This window comes from Vidua chalybeata, chromosome 14, assembly GCF_026979565.1.
Source record: "Vidua chalybeata isolate OUT-0048 chromosome 14, bVidCha1 merged haplotype, whole genome shotgun sequence".
In the NCBI taxonomy this organism is placed as follows: Eukaryota; Metazoa; Chordata; class Aves; order Passeriformes; family Viduidae; genus Vidua; species Vidua chalybeata.
In genome coordinates, this window is record NC_071543.1 from 8,790,881 (window position 1) to 8,806,052 (window position 15,172).

Genomic DNA, 15,172 nt, shown 5'->3' on the forward strand with positions numbered 1-15,172 from the left:
AAATGTGCTGGAAAATCACACGATAATAACAATGAATGAAGTGTAAATACAAATATTTATAGAGGAGTAAATAAATGAAAGTGGAGAAGGCTTCCTAAAATGCTGAAATTCACATGTGATCATTTAAACTCATATGAAACAAGATAAAAAGGGCAGCATAATTCAGAAAAGGGCTTAGCAGGCTCTTTGAGAAAACTTTGTTTCTAACCACTAGATGTCTCTTGAATTCCATATAAATAGCTAATTTATCTTCCGTCTTACAATTTCTGTTTGTTCTCCTGAAGATTTCTCTTTGAAAAACAAATCCTGCTTCACTTAATTATTTCAAAATCAAATGGTTTACCCAAAATGTAAATTCTTAAAGATACCATGAGTGCCTAAGATCGTAATTTTTTCTTTTTTTTTTTTTTTTTTTCTTTTTATATTGAGCACAGGTTTGTTTGGTTTTTTTTTTTAATTTCTGTCCATGCAAAATATCATGGCAGTAGTGAAGCATGTATCGGTTCTCTGAAGTCATAAATTATGCATATTCTCTTTTAGCTTTCTGCAAACACTCCCCAGCATAAGAGAAATGACTTCTTAGTAAATACAGGAATACCCAGGCCTGTGGACAGAGCTGAGGGCTGCCTTTGCTCCCAAGTCAGCATCTCTGCCTCCAGCCATGCAGAAGGCAATGGTTCAGTGCTCCCATCTTATTTATTGCAATCCAGGTCTTTATAGCTGTGAGGGGGTGAACAAAGTATATCTTCTCTCTTTCCATCCAAAAGAGAAAAGTGTCAGGCCACACAGAATAAAAAGTCATCTCTGAAAGTGCAAGGCATTTTAAATAAGTGTATTTTTGTAGTACTAAAATGGCATGCAGTAATCCATATTGAAATTTCAGTAGCTTAGTGCAGGATTTATCACTCAGATTATTTTTCATGGTAGATGTAAAAGAAACCTGTGTGCATGTCACATCTTACTGTTAACTGATTCTGTGATTCTGAGAAAATGGTTCTTGAGTCCATCCTCTGTCCACAGCAGATGCTTTGGGGCAGTAGTCCATCTGGAAAGTCTAACCATGAGCCTGAACACTTTATAAATGTATGTATTTATGCAAGCATTTGTGGAAATTGGAGGATCTTTGAGTGCCTTAGGCAAGTGGATCAAGGTTATTTCTTAGTCCTTTCAGATTAGTTGCTTGTTTTAACACAATCCCATTTCTCATATGTTAGAAAAAGTCCAGGTTATGATGATGAAGCAGCTTGTCATCACTTTTTATCTCAGCTCCTAAGTCTGAGTGCAATATACACAAATTTAAATGATGTAAAATACTTCTGGCATGTTGACAATCATCATTCTATTTTGGTCTTTTTTCGTCTCTGTTCATCTGTAGAGTGTAGGTTTTTGGGACAGAGGCTCTCTTTTGTTCTGTGTTTGAGGTTGCAGTATATATTGGGATGGCTTGAACTCAAGTTTGCTCAGAGTTGTTGCTTTTTTATCTAAACTATGTTGTTTGGGTGGAATTTGAGGGAGTTGATTGATTGAAGTGAGAGTATTTTAGCTCCAGGAGGACTGTCACATACCAGGGCACAAACATATCACCCTAATTGTGGTTTAACCTTTACTGGAGGGTGTGGGGTTATTGCTACGGGGATGTGATAAAAGTGACTTATTACAGTACTCTGTTGGTGAAGCTACAAGCGTGACACTGGAACATTTCTGGAAGGGACTTGTAAAGAAAAATGTCCTCAGGATTTTTTTGTGTGTGTGTCTGATAAAGAATTCAAGTGGTGGTAGGATTGTCTGTGTCCATTCTGAAGACACAGTTTTTGCCTAAGGCCATGGAGTATCTTTTGTAGAGCAATCTGTGGAAACTGTAGAACTTCAGAATGTGGTTAAGCTTGAGGCTTTGAATGTCTCAAAGATGAGTCACGTGCCTGCCTATTTGAGGTTCAGATCAGGAAAGCAGAGGCTGTCTTATCCATGATGGACCATGATGGCTAGGGCAGTATCCAGCTTACAGATGCTGAGAAAATAGAGGCTAATTTCTGGGCAAAAAGGTCACCTGTTCACTTCATTGCAAATGGATCCATTGTAGGTTAAGATACCTGCTACTAGGTAATTCTAGTATAGCCTATGTTTCAAAAATGGCTTCATTCAGTTTAGCAGAGATGAAACATATTTTTTGGGCATTTTTTCTCAGAAGAGAGCTTCCCACTTCGAGTTGGAAAGAAAAACCCATTGAATCATGTTCTCTATAGTACATAGAATATACTGAATAATTATGACAAAAATAGGCAGTGTTAGGTGTTTTGTAAGAGATCTTTTTCTTTTAAATGGGGTACAAGAAACTGTCCTAGTCAAGTGAGTTCTATTAAGCAAGCCAGCCATTAGTAACTGCAATGCAGATATTTGGAGTTGTACTGGAAATACTTCTTAATGTGTAAACAACCTTATGGCATTTAGTCCTGATAGCTTGTAAGTCTTGATGCTAAAAGCATTATCTCTTGGGTCCTGTTTGAATGAAAATACAACAGTGAGTTTACAATTTAAGACTGAATAGATTTTTAGCCAATTTGCAGCTGTACTGTGTCTTTTCACAAAAAAAATCCTCCCTAGTCTGTTTGCCACAGAAAAGTATTGCTTAAGATAGCTTTGCTTCCTTTTCTGTCTGCTTTAAAGACATGCCTGAAGACCTCTTTCTTAAAATCTGGCATACTGTGCTGGTAGGCTGTAATTTGCTTCATTAACCAAGATGAAAGATCACATCAGTCTTTGGAATGTCAGTTTGGAAGACAGAATCCTGAAAACTCCTTGTCAGGAGGACAGTAAATCCTTTCCTGTTTCTAAAGGTTACACTGAGGGAAAGACAGATAATAGTAACTAAGCTAATGATTAGTGTGTTTGAATCTTTTAGGAAAACGTAAGTGCTTTGAAATGAAAGGATTTTGAACATACTTATATAAGCAAGGGAAATTTTATAATTTACTTAAAAATTTGATGTGTTCTCTTTCCTTAGGAGTTTCAGAGACGTTGCAATACTCTCATATCGTTAATAGAAAAAGAAAATATGGAAATTGAAGAAAAAGAAAGAGCTGAAAAGAAGAAAAGAGGAGCAAAAGTTACAGCAGTATGTTTAGTAGCACTTACTTTAATTCCAGTGGTGTTGAATTCAATTATATATATATTTTTTTAAAATGTAAAAGATAATTGTGGGCACTGATTGCATTAGTAGAAACCATGAGGAGAGATTAAACCAAAATATTTGTCTATTCACAGCTCTCCTAGATTTGCTTAGGCAGGTATTCCCAATGCATAGTATTTGGGGGCTTTTTTTTTTTTTTTTTTGAGAATTCTTTTGTTTAAGTAGCAGAGGAAGACTCTTTTTAGAAAATTGCACTGCCTAATTTCTGCCTACTTATATACATTGCATGTTGCTTCAGTTTCTTAGAGATTTTCTATTCCCCTACATAGTAGTTGCTGGAAGAAGACATGAAAGTGCTTCTTTTATTTGGAAGGCTTGTCATCTTTAGAACAGAATTGTGTATAAGTCAAGGTCCTGATCTTTTCATCCAATTCATGGTATGTGTGATGCCTGCACCACTGAGACCATGTAATGATTTTAAGGATATAAAAAGGGTAGGAGAATTAAGTGTCTATATCAGGGATTAATGTTTGCCTTTCCTTTATATCCGACAAAGGTGAACTGAAATCTAGAATGCATTGGGGTTGTACATTCCCTTCTGAATAGTCAGTTATGTATTTAAATGTTTTTTTTTGCAATGCCACCATCTTGTTAAATTTATACTTATTTTTTCTCTTTAGTCACAGAAGAGAAAAGCAGATTTGTCTGCTGAGAGCTCTGGAAAAAAAGATGCTAAGAAAGTGAAGTCGTGAACCTGAAAACTGAATGCTAAATATGTAACTGCCACTTTCTTCGCTCCATCTATGTGTATTAATTGCCAATTTCTTTGTATTCATGGTACTCTTCCCCAAGTCCCATGCTTTAATTTTGCAAATTTTGTATCCTTTACAACGCCTTTCTTTACCTAAAATGTGTAGCTTTATATCTTACGCATTCCAGTATTCTGTGTACTGTATTTTGTGAGTTTCATGTCTTTGGCAAAATTCACTCAGTCCTTGGTTTTTTGAAGCTTGTGCTGAGGTTTTAGCTTTTATATGTTTTATATGCTGCTGCTTTGAAAGAAAACCTAGATTCTATAGCTGTATTATTGTTGTTTCATATTTTAAATTTATATGGCTGTTGGAAAATAAACTGACTTAATTATTTGGAGAGAAATATACTTCACCTTTGTTTTCCCTATTCTCTCTCCCTTTTTTGCATAGCTACATTTAGAGAGAATGTTAAGGTGTGTATAATTGTGCCTTCATCATCAATCAGATTGTTTTCAGAGGAGTACTTAGACAGGATCAGGAGCATGACAGTACAAAATCTAATTAGACTGACATCCTTGTTTGCTCTCGGCATTAAATGGACATTTTCTCTGAAATGTTCAGAAGGAAACCCATCAAATACACACCTTTTGTTTTTCTTTATCAGTGATTTCTGCTGGGACACATGCTTAAACACAGAGTGAGGTGTTTCTCAGAATGGCCTCTAGATGAAAACTTTTCTATGCCTCATAAAAGGAATTAGTCAACTCACAGCTTCTGGTTGTTTAAGTAGCAAACAAAATAGTTCACTCTCTGGTTGGTAGGCTCCTCAGCTCTGCTGCCTTCTGCTGAAAGATCTTTGTTGCTCTAATTATCTCTGCTAAAGTTCTTTTACCTTTTATTCAACATGTCAGTCAGAAGCAATGGGGATATGTTGTGGAGTGCTCCTTTTTAGTATTACTATTTTAATAAAGGGATGAAAGTGTTGGATGTATGATTTTTTGACTTTGCAAGAATGGCCTTTATTAAGCAGGTTCACAGTTCCTGCTCACTTTGGAGTCTGCCTTTCCCAGATCAGTAGAACAGTGGCTGTGACATCTGATGTTTTACTTTAATGTTCAGTCTCTGATCTGGTGTTTAGTACAGACCTTGCTACAGTGAGACATGCCCTCATAATGTCAGGTCTAGATTAATGCAGTGTGCTTTACATGGTACTTCCCTTGAAGACTACTTGTAAACTTCTTCTAGTGCAGTTTGCTTCCTTCAGTGGTTTGAGGTGTTTTTAGATAAAGAAACCTCTTTACTCTTTGTATTTTGTGCTTTGCATTGGCTACCTTCTTCTGTGTTTGTAAAACATAGGACTTAAAGTTCTTGAGCTCTGCCCATATTCTTCTATGTCATTTAAAATATGTTGGTATGTCTTTGAAATTTTCTGGGACTAGTATCTCTAAGTTTGATGGGGAATTTCCAGCTTTTTTCGTAGTGTCTGTTAAAGGTTTGGGGCAAAATGGGTGTGGTGATTGGATGAGCATTTCAAAAGGATTAGATTCTGTATTTTGGAATGTAGCTTTTGTCCAGGGACCATGTTAATTATTTCACTGGGCTTATATTTGTAAGACTTGGTATTTGTCTGTTGAACTTCATCTGATGAGTTCAGAGGTACATCTGATAATGGTGGGGCACAACTTCAGGCAGGAGTTTGGTCAAAGGAGTCAGAGCATGCTCTTAAATGAGTGTGCAACCAGGTGGGATAGGTGTGCTCAGGAAAGAAGCATATCTCCTCAGAATGTGGTTCTGCTTTTGGAGCAGTTAACATCCTGCTTTATCCTTGGGAGGAGGGCATCCCATGTAATTATGGAAAAAGGCTGTGCAGCTACATGCATATATAACCACAAATCCCAGGAGCATTGCTATTAATAGAGAGAGGAAGATGCCTTATTTACATTTGCATTTTGGCTCATGTGCCACTCACTAAGTTTATGGCCTGAAATGATAAAAACAAGTTAAAAGAGATGGGAAATAAAGGCTGAAAGAGCCAATTGAAATGTTTATGGAATTCCATGGCTAGGTCTAGAGCTTATTCTATTGCTCCTATTTAGCATTGGATGAATATTTTAATGTTTTAAGTCTTGAAATAAGTGTATTCTGGTTTTGTTTATTGTAGATTAGCTTTGTTTGACTTGCATGTTTTTGTGTATCCGGTTTCTCTGTGTTGCAAAGTGTATGGAAAGTCTTAAAATGGTAATATCTCAACATGTTGTTTTATGCAGTTTTTTTGGTTTGAGTTAGCACTTGAGTTAATGTTCATTCTTCTCAATGACACGATGCACAAACCATATAGCAAAAGATCACGCAATTGTTCTTTCAGATATTATCCCTTGATCAGACAGTTCCTGAGAGAATCTATCATTCTTCAGAGAAGCTATCTGTTACCTTTTGTAGTCTGTAGTCCCCAGTTAAACAGAATGTGCTGTTGAACAGCAGTCCTTGGAGCATTTGGACACTATACACCAGTTCTAGCAGACTGAGCCTTCCCATCCATCATGTCCTACAGTGATAACTAAAGAAAATTGCTAACAGCTGCTGGTCAGGATTAAAGAAAAATGGATCTTTCTTTTCCCTCTTTCATTCTTCCAGTTGCCAATACCCATACAGTGTGTGCCTAGCAGTATCTTAAATTACGTGCTGCTGTGACTCAAAATTAGGTGACAGAAATGAAAGAATCTTTCTTCTTTTAACTGCTATTTTTGGAGGCGAGGAATACTGTTTGTAAGAAATTAGTAAGTGCTGAATGTTGTGCGACAGAAAACTTCTGAAAAGTTTGAGCCTTTAGGCAATTTTAGAGTTGCCAAAAATACTGCAAGATAAAACATTTTGAAAGCTAATTTAGTTCCTTTTCAGTGGTCAAGTAAAATTTGATTGTGTAAACATCAGGCTTGAAGAAAGTCACCTAGCACCTTTGACTCACCAGGCAATGCACGTAACATCCTGGGAGAGGTCACAGCGATTGTGGTGGTTTCCTTTTCACATATTCAACATTTCCAACTTATTAGTCCTTTTATTTTTGAGTTACGTTAGTGATGACACCAAAAACCTAATGCTGCTAGCCACCTTCATTGTTTTTAATTTCAGTTTGCTATAATGACACAGAAGAAATGAACTTTCTTCTTTCTGGTAATATTAGACCATCTTTAGATGCTGGTTTGCACAAGTGGTGTTACTATACTAAAATATTAAGTAAGAATTTTTTTTCTTGTAGATTAGCATTGCTGTTTGATTAGTGCTAATGCTGGTTAGGATTTAAAAAAAACTGCAGCTATCACTCTTTGAGATGATGAGCAAGGAGTACAGTATACAGAAATTAATCAGAATCTAAGTGCCTGATGGTGTTGCCAAACTGATTTTTGCTTTTATATATTCTTCATATATATTTGTAGCTTTGTAGCTATATGAAGGATATATAAAAGCAAAAATGAGTTTGGCATCAATGGAAGTAGCTTTGTTGTGCAGTGCCTGCAGTTGCTGCTTTGTGCTGCTGTGTTACAGGCACTCTCTGTACATGCCTCCTGCCCACGTTCAGTAGGGGGACGAAGTACTTTCAGTGATGAGAAATAAATGCCAAAGCATTACCAGTTGAAGAAAGGTGGAGTTTTGCAGTCAATACCAGTTTATGTGAATGCAAAATGATGAGGTTGGTGCACACATTGGCACTTGTGATGCTGGAAGGGATTGATCACCAACTGTAGCTCTGATCTGACTAAAGAGAGGTTGACAATTGTTACATTTTACTTAATTTTACCTGGTCCACACATACTTCAAGCATGTATGTAAATACGTCCGTGGCTCATAGTTCTAATGTTTGATATGTTCTTTTCCTGAAAGACCTAAAGTTGAACTTAGTTTGCATATTTTGAAATGTACTCTTTAATTGCATTTGCATGGTATCCATCCTTTCATGAGAGCCTTAATAGGAGTAATATTTGCTGCCTCAAAGGTATGTCGATGTCGTGTTGTTCAAGATGACTTATGAACTTTTTCAATCTGGGATTTGTTTCTTAAGTTGTACATAAATGAAAATAAAAGTTAATATGAACCTGATGTCTTCTGGTCATTCTGGTACACGAGTCTGTTACTTGGATACTTCCAAGATAGTTTGATTTGCCTCCCATAACCTTCAGGCCATGGTGGCTGAATGTAAGGGGGTATGTGACTGTTCCACATCTGCTTTCAAATTACAGTTTCTTGTAATCTAAAACTATACTAGTAGTGCCTATGTTTTTGTGACAGCCTTGCCTGTGTTGTCTCAGTACAGTGTTACATAATGTATGTTGATCCTCTATTAAAGTGTATTGCTGGTTCCCTTTTATTTCATACCTTTGGTGTGTTCCTAAAATGAAATACTTTGGAGCTTTAAGTCCAGCTGACACAATGGTAGGAACCATGAATTTTGTTGCAGTTGTTGATCACTAGTAGCCTTGCTAGATACTGTGCTTGGAGAGGTGCATGCCCTAAATGAATGCTGTCTTTTTTCCTCAGGATAGCCTAAAAAAAAAAAAAAAGGACAGACTGGAGGACCAGTTTCTGTGGTGTTGGCTGGTAGCAATTCTATCTGCTCCTCTTTTTCAGGTGAGGCACCTAGACCAGGATGGAGGAGCTGGTAAAAGACATGTGGTCCTCAGTAGCAGCCAAAACAATTTTTGGGTTCACTCCAAGAGCTATAGTTCTTCCCAGATAGCTTTGCTATTATTATTATGCTTATTATTATTATTATGCTTTGCTATCCGGAGGTAGCAAGACAAGAAGTTGCCAGCTGTTACTGTAACCTGCTTTAAGTCCTGACCGGTGTTGGGATGGAAGGGTGGTGAAGTCAGGAGCAGGAAAATGCACAGGTACGTGATGCGCTCTTAGCTGGGACTAAGCCTTTGCTTCTAGGCCTTATTTCAAATCCTGCTGGGTCAGTTAATATCAAGGGTATTTTCATGTTTTCATGGCTCCTTGGAAAGCTGTCCAGACTAACAGATGGGGTGCCTTGGCACAGTGCCCAGTCTCTGTGCAAGGCTTGCTCTCACAGCAGGCTCCCCATCCAACATTTGAAATGGGGAGCAAAAAGGCTGAATACTGGAAAAAATTGCCCGTGCTAGGCAAGGGTGAGAGCTGGGCTGGGAAAATCTGTGTGTAATTAACTGGAGATTGATGGCTAAATCTATCTATTTTTATTGCTAGTGAATGGAAATTGAAGATAAAGCACTGTAACTTGCTGCTGAGTGGAGATTGGAAGGCACTGGAGCTGTCCATGTGCCTCGTGTGGAGCACAGCTGGTGAGGGCACTGCTGGCTGGGCTTTGCTCCTCTCTGCCCTTCCTGCCTGCAGTGCTCCCATGTTACCTGTTCACACCCCAGGTGGTGATGTTGGATCTGAAAGGAGGAAATGTGGAGAAGGAGAAGCTCCATGCACTGTGAACGAGGCCAGTGGTGTGGCAATACTGAGGTGCTCTGTGCAATTCCTTCCTTTCTGTGTTGACAGGGCTGTAGTCCAGCTGTCTCCTCAGAGCTGCCATTCCTTTCCAAACACACTTGCAAACTGCCTGGCTGGCTGGTTAGTTGCCATGTAAGAGGTGATTTGAAAACTGGCCTTCCCATCCAGAATTTGCATCATGTTCAACTTAAAAGGCCTCTATCAAAGTTTAAACTGAGCTATACCTAATGTGACACTCGATGTGATGCTCAGAGCCAGCCTGCAAGGTCTGTGTTGGCTTTGTTTTAGAGCATGTTCAATGACTGCTTGAAGGCAGGCATATCTGCACCACAAAAAGCAGGACTTTTCTTCAGGGGCTTACTATTAAAATTATGTTGCTGTAATTAAAAAAAAAACCAAACCAAAACCCCCTACCTTTTCTGTGTCAACATTAATTTATGGCTTCTATACATACATATCTCTGAAATAATCTTACTTATTTATGTTACAAAGGGTTGATTAATATTACGTGACTGAACATGTGGAAGAGGTACAAGAAATTTCTTTTTCTTAAGTGTCAGCCTTGGAGACTCAGCATTTTCTTTCAATATTCAAAAAGAAATTTAATTTTAGCTTTCTGTGATACTCACTGGTAATTAACTGCTCCATGTACTGCATCTTATTATGCTATGGGCCTGAAGATTTTCTGTTGGAAACAAAAATCAATTTCAACAAATTCAGTTGTTGCCATCTTATTAGGTTATGGTACTCAATGTAAATTAAAGTTTTGAATTTGTCATCGATCAATAGATGCAATTATTGATTTGGGATGTATGAGGTAAAAAGTGAATAAATAAGTTTTTGTCTTTGTTTTTATAACATGAAAACATGTCAAAATTTATTGAGCTGCAAGTTACTTTGTTCAGTAGTGAACTTGAGGCAGAATCAGAAACTCAAGAGTAATGGTAGTGTATTTATTTCTTGGGTGCTGCAGAACTTTTTAAAAATGCTGGCTGTCAGGCATCCTGGTTTAAAAGTTTGTTTAGAAGCCTGGGGTGCAAGGATTGGTTGGCTGGCTGATGCCAGGTCCCAGTGCCCAACCATGAATGTTGTACACAGGCAGACCCATCGCCCTTCAGAAATGGATGCCTCTGCACAGAAGGCTCCTTGCAGTGGTCATTGGATCTGGAGGTGGGCAGAAAAAAAGTCTTCCTCACTGGAGGAAACTGAAAATAATATGGAGCTAATAACACCCTATTGATGCACTCTGTGCAAATCAGCACAGTCTTCTGGATTGGAATGAAACCATTGATTGCCCTCTAACTTGCTCCCAGAGTGTGGAGTGGGTGTGCCATTCCTGACTTGCTCCCAGAGTGTGGAGTGGGTGTGCCATTCCTGACTTGCTCCCAGAGTGTGGATGTGGCATTCCTTGCTCAGAGCTGGCTGTTCTGGTGTGGGCCAGGTGAAGCAATGTGGCAAGGCTGTCACTGCCTGCCCATGTGCGGGGCAGCTGAGGGGGCTCCCTGCTGGTTAGTGCAGCAGCGTGAGTGTGCTCAACACAGCCTTGCTCAGACTCTGGTCCTGGGTGATGTACCTCAGTTTTCTGACTTGCTCTTGGTTAAACAAAGGTGCCTACAACCTGAGATCAGCAGCGTTGCCAGTTTCTCTGCATTAATAAATTATTCTTAATTTAAAGGGCTTTGAGGGCTTTGTTTAAGTGTTGCTATAGGAATGTTTTTCTCATCGGGAATTAGCAATAGTAATAAAAGTTGAGAAAATGCAATATTTTTTACTGCTTTCATGGTCTTGGGCCATTGCATTTAAAAATAGAGAGGAAAAAAATCAAGAAGGGTTGATTGAGGACATAGTTCACTTGATCAGATGGATACAGACCCCAGCTGGCAGGAAACCGATTAAAATAAAGGACAAAAGAGATAGTTTTGTCAGATGGAAACCACATTCCTGTGAGACATGAGAGGATTTATATCAATCACAGCAGCAGTAACTGCAGGTTGTATGTAGCACGGCCTGTGCAAACACCATAGTTTGTATCTCTATCTTATATAGGTGGAAATAGATACAGATACTGTGTCAGAGCCAGTGGTATCAGAAGGAAGAGTGTATATGAACTGATGTGCTACAGCTTGGTAGATGTTTAAGGTGTTGAGGCAGATTTGAGGGGGGTATCTCTAAGGTTTGCTGTATTTTCCAAATAGAAAAATGAAGAGAACACTCTCTTCCAGTTCCCTAGTCACCTAGTAGCCATTCATCTCACTAGAATGACATAAAAATCAGTGTTTTGGAGTTGAAGTGATTCTTAAAACCCAAGACCCCCCTGGGAAAGTCGTGGCTGCTGTGTCAGGTCTTTATCATCCTGCTGCTGTCAGAGGTGGTTGTGTGCATTTTCCTGATGCTGGAGAGACTCATTACTGGTGTGAGTATTGAGTAGAACTTCACAGTGAACCCAGGATTTTACTTTTAAATCTGGTGACACAGTCCAGCCCACTTTGTGCTCACTGCTGGTGGACTGATGCCTAGATTCCCTGGACCTGTGGATACAGACACCAAGACTGGCTTGGATTTCCTGTTCTTTCCAATAGTTTCTTTGAGCAAATTCAGCAGGATTTCTCTGGTGTGGCTGTAGAGAATTGTGCTTCTGGTACCTAGATGTTATATCAACACTGGTGTAGGACTGACAGTTCCTTTTCCAAGTGTGAGGTCTCATGTTCACCTGAGCCGGGCAAAACCACCAAGAAGCAGCAGAGAACCTTTGTGCTCATACACGATGGACTCATGCAGCCATGGCAATGGCAAGGGTAAGAATGAAATGGTGTCACTGCAGCTTGTTGGGGTCCCTGGCTGTGCCTGCAGGGTTTGTGCCAGGCCATGCAGGAGAGCAGCAGCCTGGGGCTCTGAACTGGGACACTGCCATGCTGTGCTGTGTCTCCTCTGGGACTGCAGCAAGCTCCTTTCTCTGCAGACTCTGTTGTTTCCTCTGCTAAGGTCTGTTCATGCTGTGTATTTCCTTTAGGGGTAGGATGGAGATTTATCTCTGGGTTATGGCAGCACTAAGTGATGTGGGCTATGATGCTGGGTGGGGTCTCAAGGTGCTGCTGTAATATTAATAAGAGCCTTGTAATAAGATTCAGTGTCTACAGCTCTTTCCAATTCATGGCTGTTCTGAGTAGTTCACAGTATTAGGACCTTAGCTATATATAAAAATAAGTAATTTATTTGCTTTCTATTGAATAAGTGACATGCTGGTGGAATGATTAATGAATAAGAAATCACAAGTGTCACTGGCACACAAATGGAAATCATCATTCTCTTAACAATTTTTTTTCTAGTTGGGTTTAAGTTTCCGTTGGGAATTACAGTTTCACCAATTCAACAAAACCACCTGATAAATAACTCATAATTTTTTTATAGATGTCCATTAAATAAATCTATATTGAAGTACCAAGAAATGACACTTGTAGAAGAAACATTGCTGCAAATAATGAGAAAATTGCAGGCGTATTTTATACCTCTTCTGAAAATCAAAAGGTCTCATAAATACAGTCTGTAAAAATGTCTGTGGAAGAGTTAACATAACTGTACAAGCAATAAGCCTGACCTTTCAGTGCAATTTATTTTAGATTTGCTCAATCCTTTTTTATTAAAACTAGCACATCTGAAGCAGAATTAAATCCTATTATAGCAGCTCTGTGATTGTATCAATTTTTCTCTGCCATGGCACACTTTATTAAAAATTACTTTGTTTCATGTTGGTTAACACAATCAGGGGAGTAAATGAAGTTTTGTGGTTTCTGGTAAAGAAAGAAGTGTGTGGTTTCTATCCTTGATAGCAGTGTAAATTGCTGTGAGGATCAGCTGAGTTCCAGCCCTGCAAAAATCAGTTCAGGTATTTTCTCTGTGGTGGTAACACCCAGGCTCCCATCCTGTGCCAGTGTCTGCACTGGTCCAGGGACCAGGTTACACAGGACCAGCTGCATCAGATGTTTTTGTCTTAGCAAAAATATTCCTGTAAACTAGGTACCACATCTTGTTTCTGCCTCCTCCACAGTTCTGTGTTTGAGTGCAAAATCACCAGTTACCACCAGAGCAGCCTGTTCTGGCTCCTGTTGCCTGAGATGGCTCAGATGCACCTTTGATCTGAACAAGGATGTGAGCTCACAGGCATCCCCTGCCCGTGTTTCACCCCTCTCTTTCAGAGTAGTGGTTGTCATGCTGGTGTTGGTGTTTGCTCCAGCAGCCAGCAGCTGTGAAAGTGCTCCTGTATTTTCTGTCCTTGTGTAGGTTTTGCCTGCTTGCTTTGTTCCCCTCAATTTCCTGCAGTGCAGCATTGGGTTGGATTGCAAGAAGGGGATTTAGATGGAGCCAAGTATTTTTTTGTGGTTCAAAGTCTGTCTAGTGCTTTCTTTTAACTGACCAAGATCTACAGCACTTTGGAGTATTTACTGCTCCTATTTAATGGGCTGTTTACAATTTCAGGCCCGGCCTCAGTAGCCTTGTGGAGCGTATTTCCATGCTGATGACATGTTTACAGTGAATAATAAGAACTGACACATTTTGTGTGCACAGGTTAATGCCCCCAAATCAGGTACTGTAAATTGCTGTGGGTGGGTAGCTGGTGCAAGAACCTGTTTTTCTTTTATAGAGCATCATAGCAAGATCTGGAAAACACATTAGTTAATTTCTTGCTTCCTCTGCTCATTGCAGGCAAAGTGCAAAGTTGCCTTTTTCTTCCCCTCTCCTGTCTCATGTGCATAGACTGGGGGAAGAGGTGTGGCTAGAGCTACCCTGAAAGGATGCTCTCTGGGGAGAAGGTGACCAGAGCAGCCTTGGGGATCACAGGGGTGTCTGCAGTGTGGCTCAGGAGGCTCTGAGGCTGGCGGGGTGCAGCAGCCTCCCTCCCTGATCCCCTCTCCGTGTGTCCCCTTCCCTCCCAGCCCTGCTCAGCAGCTGCTCCCAGTGCCCGCTGTGCTTTCACTGCCCTGGGGCTCTGCGGGCTCTGCTCAGAGAGCAGGAGTGCTCTCCCTGAAACAAAGTGCCTCAAGTTCTGGCCTTTAAAACGGTGTTTCAATTTGGGAAATCTCAGGTAGCCTTTTGCTTTTAAGGTACATGAAGTGTGTTATGTCACAGGAGTAAAAGTAACTCAATTCAGATCAGGAAGGGAATAAGACCTCTGGGCAGTTTTACTGGTGGTGTGGGATTACATCAAGGCAAACTGGCTTATTGCTTATTTCCATCTGCCCACAGCAGACCTTTCCAGGTGCAATGTGTTTCATGTGGTGCTTCTGGAAATGCTCCAAAACTGCAGTTTCCTAGGCTTTGGGACTGTATGTATTTCTTTTAGAGAAAGCCACATATCTGCAAATAGGAAGAAAAGGAGAAACTTCTAGAGGAGAGCAGCCTATTCATCTCTGCATCAGATCTGAGTTATAACTGGTTCTTTTGGGTTATAAATGCTGCCCTCAGCATTCACTTGGAACAATTTTAATTCTGGTGACAAGCAATGAGCTAATAAGCCCCAGTCAAGAAATCCTTTGTTTTGTTACTGAAGAACTGCATTACAGCCAGCTCAAGAGCAGACTTTCCTTCATGGAAACCATCATGGAAAGGAAACTCAGGGTGCAGGAGGGTTTGCTGCTCACTGCACTTGCCTCACCACTGAGACAGTCAGTAGTGTTAACTTGAAGTGAAGGCACAACAACAAAACTCATTTCACATAGACCATTGAACATTAGACATTAAAAAAATCTTCTGTCCCCACCTCCAGATGGAACTTGAACCAGTGACCTGGAGGTGAAATGCTCTCCTGCAGTCCTCTGGAGCCTGC

General features: G+C 39.9%; 1 protein-coding gene across 3 annotated transcripts in view; it reads left to right on the top strand.

Annotated features, from left to right (window-relative positions):
- SMARCA1 (SWI/SNF related, matrix associated, actin dependent regulator of chromatin, subfamily a, member 1) overlaps positions 1-7,974 on the top strand; it is a 34,295-nt gene extending 26,321 nt beyond the window's left edge. For all 3 annotated transcript variants that reach the window (XM_053955655.1, XM_053955656.1, XM_053955657.1), the window contains exons 23-24: positions 3,002-3,112; positions 3,808-7,974. In XM_053955655.1, coding sequence (XP_053811630.1) covers positions 3,002-3,112; positions 3,808-3,879 — 183 coding nt within the window. In that variant the 3' untranslated portion in view covers positions 3,880-7,974. The remainder of the gene's footprint in view (positions 1-3,001; positions 3,113-3,807) is intronic.
- The last annotated feature ends 7,198 nt before the right edge of the window (positions 7,975-15,172 follow it).